Here is a 10,202-nt window from a genome sequence, read left to right on the forward strand (position 1 = left end):
AAAATGAAAATGATTATAGAGAAAGTATAATATGGGGAATCCATAAGAATGGCTTCATCATCATATAACAAAAATACAATGCAGGCATTGAATTTATTCACTTAAATTTCTTAGGGCGCTTGTTAGTTAATAATTTCGTCGTATTCTTTAAGAGAAGTACTCAGAAATGATTTTGTTCCTTATTCTTCAACTCTAGTGCCATACAGGCAGCGCAGCAGGCTTATTAATTTTCTACTTATACAATATGATCATCACATGTTTATATGATACTAAAACAAACCCTATATTGAATTTGAAATAATATCCAACATACACTTACATTTGAAATCTCTCTTTATTTATGAACTTAGCACTATTATTTATTGTATATATATGTAGAGTAAAAACTCCTACACACTCTTTGTTTTATTGAATTTTTCACCTAAATAGTCAGGTGGATTGAGAGTGACTGAAAACTTCAAGAGAGGTAAGCAAATTGAATGCACAGTAAAAACGGATATCCTCACACACAAACACACAACATTATTTAGGTCGATTCTATGAGAACCACCACTAAATCATAGATAGTAGAATCGGCATATATACCCTGTTGCTGTTCCACTGATTCTGTCTGTTCTTGAGTACAAATTTCCAAATAGAAATACAACATAACTTCCGCACGCCATTTAATTAACTCATGCATGCATGAAAACTAGCTAGTACTATTGAAGGCAGAAATTATATAACTGAAGCAATAATATAAAATAAGAGAAGGGAGACAACGCAACTCTGGGAAAAATAATCCAAGTTTGCAGTAATATGCTTTCATAGATAGAACTAGTGCACCAATTAAACAAACAGAATACAAAGTATGATCAGCAGACAGAGCAAGCATCTAGAAATCAGAAGCTTCATTGTTGATGAGATTGCACCCCTTGCCAAGCCAGAACAATTTCCTCAAGAGCTGGTCTGATAGTTTGCGTCAACATGTTTTGGTAATCAATCGCATCACCGCTTGACCTACTCAGCTCAATGAAGTAATAATGGGATTCAGAAATTTCAAATATTTGCACGTCAATGCACAGAGTTTCAAATCTCCTCTCATTTAATCCCTCTAATCTAAGAAATCCACCCTCTTTCTTCTTTATTTCAAGGTTCAGACTCCTGCCAACTTCCACAAGCTTGGATATGATGACTGGGGCAGGCTTCACTGATGTGAATCGCAGCTCCTCCTTTTGATCATTGTTTATGAATAAACCAGACAAATTAAACCAGCAGAGGATATGAAATGCACTAAAGATTGCAGGTTTCATCAACTCTAACTTAGTGTCGGAGGAAGAGGTACTACTCTCCAAATTTGAACTGGAAACAGCATCACCATCTGCAATAACATTTTGGTTCACTACTTGTTTAGTTCCCACATGTGTAGATCCCAATCCTTTCTTAAACCAGGAGCTTTCCTTGATTTTGGCTATTGAAATCCTTTTATGAGGGTTTGGGTCAAGGATCCTAGAGAGAAGTTTACGTACTTCTAGAGGGAACCAATGAGGGCATTTGTACTCTGCCCTGCATATCTTCCTATACAGATTCATAAGATTTGAGTCATAAAATGGAAGATAACCAGCCAACAAGACGAATAAAATCACCCCACAAGACCAGATGTCAGCTTTGACACCTTTATATCCTTTTCTACTAATCACCTCAGGAGCAACATATGCTGGTGTACCACAGGTTGTGTGGAGTAACCCATCTTGCCGCTTAGACTCAGCTAATGCACTCAAACCAAAGTCTGAGACCTTTAGGTTTCCATTCTCATCCAGTAGGAGATTTTCCGGTTTGAGATCACGGTGATAAACATCTCGGCTGTGGCAAAATTCAACTGCGTTGATCAGTTGCTGAAACAACTTTCTAGCAACATCTTCCTTGAGCCTCCCCTTTGTCAGTGTGTTGAAAAGCTCGCCACCTTTGGCATGTTCGATCACAAAGTAAATCTTACTCTTAGTTGCCATGACCTCGTATAGCTGCACAACATGTGGATGTTTGACCAATGCCATAACAGATATCTCTCGTTTCGTCTGTTCAGTCAGTCCAGCTTTCTGAACCTTCTCTTTATCAATTACTTTAATGGCTACAGTCTGTCCGCTTTCCAGATTCTTTCCATAATAAACCTTACCAAAGTTGCCTTGACCTAATAATCTCCCCAATTCATATTTTTGCATCAATGCATTTCCATTTTTCACCATTTTCAACAAACAATCCTACTTTATACTATAATTCTATAAATAACACTCCTGCTGATATGATAATTCTCTATTTACAGGCACGAAACCTTGTTTCAGTGTTCAACCGTCTGCAACAAGGCCGTGCTTCAGCACAACAACATTCTTAATCACTGTTACTTCATTGTGCATCTGGTACGAGAACTTAAATGCTCTATGAGCTGCAAATTTGAAATCATCATGTAGAGAACAGAATAATCCCAATGCAGATGGAAACTCAGAGGCTTCTAAGAGCCAAGAGCTGTTGTTTAACCCCATCTTTCTGCATCCTAAAAATCACAAGATAAGAAAAAGAGACTCAAAACTACAGCTTATTATTAATTAACTTAAACGCAAAAGCAAAACTAGAGATAGTCAACAAAAACAATATATCCAACGTCATCACACAAGTCTAGGGAGGGTAGAGTGTACACACCTTACCCCTACCTTGGGAGGCGGACAAGAAAACGATGCCCAAATAAAAAGTAATAGTAGTACAATAGAAAATGAAAAGATTTCGTTGAAATTGTTCATTTGGAAATGTTCAAAAAAGCTATACCACCAATGCAGGTTAAGCAGTCATTATAGATAAACTTTACTTCCATTTAAATAACTACAAAATTCAAACAGAAGACATATCATGTTCTATTACAAGGCTAAAATACCCTGGCAAGATCTGTTTCTGAATCTAAAATTAGATTCTTTATATCTTGATTCTGGACCACCATTCCATCATCAAATCGGGCCAAAAAAAGCAAAACCAATTCAATCCCCCCCTTCTTTACCAATCTAAAAATAGCTATAACTAAAGCATCTCCGATCAAATCGATAATTAGCATTTAAACAAAAATGAAAAAGGCAAACATGAACAAGTGTAAATTCCACATTCACACAACATTTACTAAAAAAATCATCGAATTCTCTACCATGAATAATCAAAATTCACAAACAAATCGAAATTAAACTTAAAATGGGTATAAGAACGAACCTGAATACAAGTAGAGACGATCCAAGGAGAAAAATACGAGGTGTGTTGGTAATTTGGTGAAGTTCCCCTTTATATATACATGAAAGCATTAAAGTTGTGACTAAATAATTTGTAATGTTCAGATTTTGTTGCCTTGATACAAAATAATTGTCTGTAAGTGAAAAGTTGGTAAGCTCCTGCGATCGTATCTAGACACGTATTGGACATCTGTACAAAACAGGCAGAATTTTCGTGAATTGTTTAAAAAGAATATTGAAAACTCTCCTAAACTATGTATGAATTATTAGTTTCATCGTTAACTATTGACAAATTTAAAAACACTCTTTTACTTGGCTAACAGAACTTACATAGACCCACGATCTTCAACATGAATGAAATACATCCTTAATTTAGCGTCACGTTTAAGATATTTTCTACACTTCTCTTGACTTTTCTTTTCATTAAGAGTTTTATGTTATTACAAGAATTTGAAACCACTTATTAGGTCATGTGATAGATCCGGAGTTGTATCTAAGTTTAATTAGTCAAGTATAAAGAAGTGTTTTTTATGACTATTAATAGTTCGGAGATAAAACTAATAATTTGCATCAAGTTTAGGGGTTTATATAATAACAATAAATTATGGATTATTATGTAGAAATTACTTAATATAAGGACTTTAGAGTCTTTAATTACTCTTAATCTCAGTGTGAAAATGCTCATTACATATTATATTTCCAATAAAATAATTAATCACAAATTTTCTTATAATTTGTATTAGGTCCCAAGCATCTATGTAAGTTTACTCTTAATCCCAAAATCTTGTTGTTTCTACCAAGATAACTGGCTACGGGTTTATGGAACCTGACTTACTAGTTTGAAGTTGCAAAATAGATTTCATGCAAATTGCACACTGAGCTTTTGGTATAGGTGTCCCGGGGCTAATAATCTACGAAGAAAGGAGGGGGAAGGACAGATCAACCAAAGATCCTACTCCTCTTAGAAAGGCGAATGAATCATTTTTCCTATTTTTCATTTTGTTTTAAGGCCCCATCGACGAAAGAACAAATCGAAAAATAGTAAATTTGATGAATATTCATTTTATACGGTCTCATCTTTATCACACTTCTTTGTCTTCCAAGTCAAAAATAGTTTCGTTCTAAACTCCTTTCTTTTTCCATTTAGCTTTTATTGTTTGTTTGGGTTTGTAACTATGTGACCACTGGAAGTGGAAGAGCTATTTGATGAGACTTCATCAGATGATTGTACAAGAAGGAACTAGATAGATTAGAGAGAAAAAAAGAACAGATAATAAAAAATGATAAATAAATAAAGGAATTTTGGGTTAGGTCAGCAATCCAAGTTTGGGGCGGTATGGATAAAAGAACTTCCTATGTTATACTATTCAATTCTCGACGACGAATTTATTTGATAGTTCAGCTATTGTTATTCATGATATTGATCTGATTCAAGATCATCGAGAGGTAATATTCATTCATTGAATTTACAGGCCAAAGATTTATCATCTCTATGGGATTAAATCCCGAGTTATTGCGAAGTAAAAAACCGATGAGATTATGGAAGTAAATATTCTTGCATTTATTGCTACTGCACTATTTATTCTAGTTCCTACCGCTTTTCTACTTATCATTTATGTAAAAACAGTCAGTCAAAACGATTAATTATTAACTAATTTGAATGAAACTTGACTTCTTAGCCAAAATTGACGAAATAAAATGAAAAAGATTCCAATTTCATGTCTTAAATGAAATGAGTGGACTAGAATCGACAGTATTCTAATAGATAGATAGTATGGTAGAAAGAAATAGGTGAATCTTTCTACCATACTATTTATTAGTTAGATTCTTGTTATAAAGCTGCCCCCTGGAATAAAATAAAGATAGAGGCTGCATTTGATATGGATCTATATATCAATCTACAATATTATCTTGATATATGTGAATATCAATTCCATATATGGGATTGACATAGCATCCAATTCCATTTATTTGCTATATCTATTTATTCTGATCAATCTGAATTACTCCTATGTCTTATAGTTTGAATTACTATATTTTTGATTTCCAATATGAATCTCGGTAGCTATTGAGAGAATCAAATCAATGAAGCAAAAGCGATAGATATAGGCATATTCAAAAAATCACGTAGTAATCTTTTTTTTAACATTCCCAAGAAGTAAATCATTGACAGTAGTTCCACGGGCATCGAAAAGGAAGAGTAAACCTCACTGATTTTTAACGCCTGAACCATGATATGAAATAAGTCGATAAAGTCTAAAAAAGTCTAAATCCAATTTCAAAAATTCGAAAGCGGTAAATGAGCAATATGTGACTCACCTGACGATCTTATCCTAAATAGTATCTCGTTAGACAACCACTATGTTTATATCCTTTCTTTCTCATACAAAGTCCGTATACACTTAACAAAATCACTTCTTCTTTGAACAGTAATGAGAGAAACAAATAAAAAAAGGGTCCGACCCTCCTCAGTATCACCTAGGAAGAGGCTATTAATTGGAATAGAAAATTTAGTAAGAATTAGGTTCGAATAAATTTCCTGGGATCCTTTTCCTTTCGAACTACAAACATGGGAATCGTTGAAATAGCTCTTTGATTGAAAGAGGATGATTCCTATAATACATTACTCCAATCGAGTCCAATGGAATTTCAAAATGAAGATATTTTTATTTTGTTCCAAAGGTGTTGCACAACCATCTAGAAAGCAATTGATATTGATACAACTTGCTTCCTTAACTCAATTAGCAGAACCCCTAGAGTCCACTCCTTCCCCACACTACGAGTGAAAGGGAAAAAGTAAAGACTACCATTAAAGCAGCCCAAGCAAGACTTACTATATCCATGTGAATTATGTCCCCTATCTCTATAAATATAAAGGAATTGTTCCATTATTCCTCACTAATACTAATAATAGTAGAATCAATGGCGCAAAGTCAAAAAGAACGAAGACTATTAATAAACCAATCCAATAAATTCGCTCATTTTATAAGAAATTTCTATATGATTTATAATCGGGAAAGATTAAACCCAAGCAAAATCCGCAGTAACATCTCAAGGGAATGTTACTAATGGAAGATGTAGTAATAATAGGTCCTATTCTTTTTTTGTTGACCCTCATTTGAATTGATTGGATGCTTGAGCATTGAGATATTTTCGTGAGTTCCTCGTATATAATAAAGTATTTTCCGCCCCCTTCCACAACTATTTCGATTTCCTATCGAGCTCTCCAAGGTCCAGTCATTATACAATGGATTAATAATATAAAATTTTGATTTGTAGTAGAAGGTAATTGCGAAGTCTTGATAGCCCCTCGAGCATTCGAATATTTACTTGAAAGCTAAGCCTAAATATGCAATGCAAGGATATTTACAATTTTTTATAAAAACACCCAGACCAAAACAAGTATCAACAGTCTGCTTTCTATGCTTCTGCTGGCGAATCATTCGGCGGGTTATATCAACAGAAGAAAAAAAGAGATTTCAAGTTTTTTGTTGATCAGGCGACACCTGGATTTGAACTGGGGAAAAAAAGATTTGTAGTCCTCTGCCTTACCGCTCGGCCATGTCGCCAAAATGCTACAAATACAAAATAGATGAAAACTTTCCCGGATTACTGAACTGCTTTTTTATTGTACTTGCACCTTGAGTTCTGTTTTCCTTAATTTTTCCTAAAAGTCAAAGAAATCCTAATCCTTCTTCCCTTTTGATTGGGTTTGATTCATCCTTTCAATTTCGATTGAGTCTATCTCAAAATTCATAATGTTCAAAACTTTCTCTTACCTTTCTATTGAAAAATCAAATGTGGATTTTCAGTCGCAAAATACAAAATTCAACTTTCTGAAAATAGGACCCAGTAACTATTGCCTTAGAATGCATGAATGATTCTTGGATTTGAATCTCCAAATTTTGGTTTCCTAATGACATAAGAAAATACAACTTGATAGATGATATATAACTAATTAGTTCAGTATGGATTTTTTCAATCAAAAAATCCTTCTCAATTTGAATTATTAATATTAATTATAACAACAATTATCAGTATATGTAAACCTCCCAAGATAAATTGTTAGACGGATATATATTATTTATATATGTTCCCGATATAGAATTATCAGATATCAGAAAAGTATCATACTTCAATTTGAATTTTTAATTGAATAGAAAATTGAAATTATGTTTTCGGAGAGCACAACCTGCGTTGCCCCGAATAGAACATAAAACGACAATAAAACAATAAAAGAGAAGAAAGACAGATATTATAGATATCTCCACACGTGTTTAAGCCATACAAACCTTCTTTTCTTATACACTTCACAATCGTATTCTACTCAAAAATTCGTAAACAAAATATCTCTCTTCTCTGCGAATCATTTTTTGAACAATGAAATCCATAACATAAAGGGGGGGTAAATGCTAAAAAACCTATTCTAATTCTATATATTATTTCTGATTTTTATGCCTTATCTCAGCGAAAAGATCAAATGTCCAATCCATTTATTTTTCTGGTATTCAAGCATGTTGGAATATGTATTATCATAATAATGGTAGAAATGGAATCATTTTTCTTTTTATATTCTATACAAAATCCTATAACTTCATTAATAAGTCTAAGTAGCAGAAGTAGGTTTCTAGGGATGTTTTATCAATTTCTTTCCATTTGTATCTGTTGAAAATTCCAATTCAATTCAATTTAAATAGAAAATTCTCTTTCTTCCTCCGTTCATACGTATTTCATACATTCCAGATATGGAGTTGGGTAAAATTTCATGTGATTCGGTAAACAAAATTGAAATGCCATCATTGCTAGATCATTTATCTAATCTATCTAATTAGATGTAGAATGAACCAATAGTGGGAGTTTTTGCTAAATGGGAAATTTAAAATGCTCGGGGATGGAAATGAGGGAATATCTACAATACCTGGATTTAATCAGATACAATTTGAAGGATTTTGTAGGTTCATTGATCAAGGTTTGACGGAAGAACTTTATAAGTTTCCAAAAATTGAAGATACAGATCAAGAAATTGAATTTCAATTATTTGTGGAAACTTATCAATTGGTCGAACCCTTGATAAAGGAAAGAGATGCTGTGTATGAATCACTCACATATTCTTCTGAATATATTGAGTCCAATTCTGATCCAACTATATTGAGTATCATACATGTAAGACATGTAAGAATTATAGTAGGGATCTTCGCCCCTAAATCCATTATTCAGATAACTCGAATTTTGATAACTAGAAAAAGAACTTTCTAGTTCACTCAGAAAAGAATGATCGTTGTCAACCTCAAAAATCTGATTTTCAATATCAAAATAGATGGAATAACTGTCTCCATTCCTATCACTAACTAAAAAAGTGTCATCAGAGATGAAATTCCAGATGTCTTTAACGCCGAATAAATAATCAACATTACTGCAACTATGAATGTTTTTCATTTTTAGATTTGGATCTTCACTGGTATTTTCAATAGGACCAAGACTGCCCATTGATTTATTTAGCCCACACCTGTGTTCGAACTCCTTCTTAAACAACATCGAATTAAACCACCATCTTTCCATAGAGTTTTCTTGCCCCCTATTTGCATGAAAATACAATAGATGAATAGTCATTCGCTATAAAATTATTTATTTGAATATCTTATTTCCTATCAGACTAAGCATAGAAATCCAATCACTAGGATTATTAACTAATACGGATTGTGAGTATTCAAAAAAAGTTCTGAATCTGGGGGAACACTTCACTATATATTAATATGTTGGAACCCCCTTTTATTATTCAAAATAATAAATTTTTTGATAAAGGACGGCTTCTCCTATGTCGTGTCAAATTCGCATCGAAAAAAAGAGATTTGTCCTCTCCTATAAAGAAATAAAAAAAATTCATAAAATCTCGTCTAATACTAATATCTAATCACTAACTAATCTAACAATCTAAAATCTAATAATAAGTAATAAATTAAGGTTCTATTTCAACATGGAACAAAGGGGACAATATACAGGATGGGTAGAAAGAGTTTGTAATACTTGGCTTGATTCAGGGAACTACAAACTACAGGATAGAAAAGAATATACCAATCCTAAGGATCCGTAGGATTAATTGTGGATCCAAGACAACAATAGAAAGATTTGAGTCTTAGAGTTTGATTTAGTTTTCTAGATTTTGTATTTCAAATCTTGATAAAAATATATGCAATAGAATCTTAGTTGTATTCGGCTCAATCCTTTTAGTAAAAGATTGGGCCAAGTTTAATTGTAATGTAATTCAATTAAGAGAACGAAGGATAATTACTTGAGTTCTTTCTCCTTATCCTTCTTTATTTCCTGCTAATTTATCTGCTAATGTCTACTGTTTTTACTTATCCAAAACGTCCATTGCTGCAAAATTAAATACGATCTCTTTCCATACCTCACAAGTAGCAGCTAGTTCCGGGCTCCATTTGCAAGCCTCGCGAATAATCTCATTACCTTCCTGAGCAAGATCACGTCCTTCATTACGAGCTTTTACACATGCTTCTAGAGCTACTCGATTAGCTACGACACCTGGCGCATTACCCCAAGGATGTCCTAAAGTTCCTCCACCGAACTGTAGTACGGAATCATCCCCAAAGATCTCGGTCAGAGCAGGCATATGCCAAACGTGAATACCTCCTGAAGCCATAGGTAGAACACCTGGTAAAGAGACCCAATCTTGAGTGAAATAAACACCGCGACTTCTATCTTGTTCAATAAAATCATCACGCAGTAAATCAACAAAGCCCAAAGTTATGTCTCTTTCACCTTCAGTTTACCTACTACGGTACCAGAGTGAATATGATCTCCACCAGACATACGTAACGCTTTTGCTAATACCCGGAAGTGGATACCATGATTCTTCTGTCTATCAATAACCTTATGCATTGCACGGTGGATGTGAAGAAGTAGACCATTATCTCGGCAATAATGAGCCAAGGTAGTATTTGC

General features: G+C 33.7%; 2 protein-coding genes and 1 pseudogene across 6 annotated transcripts in view; all 3 read right to left on the minus strand.

Annotated features, from left to right (window-relative positions):
• Positions 1 to 862: 862 nt before the first annotated feature.
• Positions 863 to 10,202, minus strand: part of LOC125872569 (CBL-interacting protein kinase 18-like) — a 97,093-nt gene continuing 87,753 nt past the window's right edge. For 2 of the 4 annotated variants that reach the window (XM_049553309.1, XM_049553310.1), the window contains exon 2: positions 863 to 2,527. In XM_049553309.1, the coding sequence (XP_049409266.1) occupies positions 891 to 2,222 (1,332 nt within the window). In that variant the 5' untranslated portion in view covers positions 2,223 to 2,527 and the 3' untranslated portion in view covers positions 863 to 890. Of the gene's footprint in view, positions 2,528 to 3,225; positions 3,279 to 10,202 lie in introns of those variants that run through there. The other 2 variants (XM_049553308.1, XM_049553311.1) reach the window with 2 other exon arrangements.
• Positions 2,322 to 8,729, minus strand: LOC125873669 (acetyl-coenzyme A carboxylase carboxyl transferase subunit beta, chloroplastic-like). Its single transcript, XM_049554549.1, has 2 exons — positions 8,492 to 8,729; positions 2,322 to 2,527 (listed from the first exon to the last, which is right to left on the minus strand). Exons 1-2 carry the CDS (start codon positions 8,727 to 8,729, stop codon positions 2,322 to 2,324), a joined length of 444 nt encoding a protein of 147 aa, XP_049410506.1.
• LOC125872566 (ribulose bisphosphate carboxylase large chain-like) overlaps positions 9,565 to 10,202 on the minus strand; it is a 2,082-nt pseudogene continuing 1,444 nt past the window's right edge. The window contains exon 1 of the transcript XR_007447142.1: positions 9,565 to 10,202. This exon is cut by the window's right edge and continues 1,444 nt beyond it. The product of XR_007447142.1 is annotated as a ribulose bisphosphate carboxylase large chain-like (transcript).

Source organism: Solanum stenotomum, chromosome 8, assembly GCF_019186545.1.
Source record: "Solanum stenotomum isolate F172 chromosome 8, ASM1918654v1, whole genome shotgun sequence".
Lineage (NCBI taxonomy): Eukaryota > Viridiplantae > Streptophyta > Magnoliopsida > Solanales > Solanaceae > Solanum > Solanum stenotomum.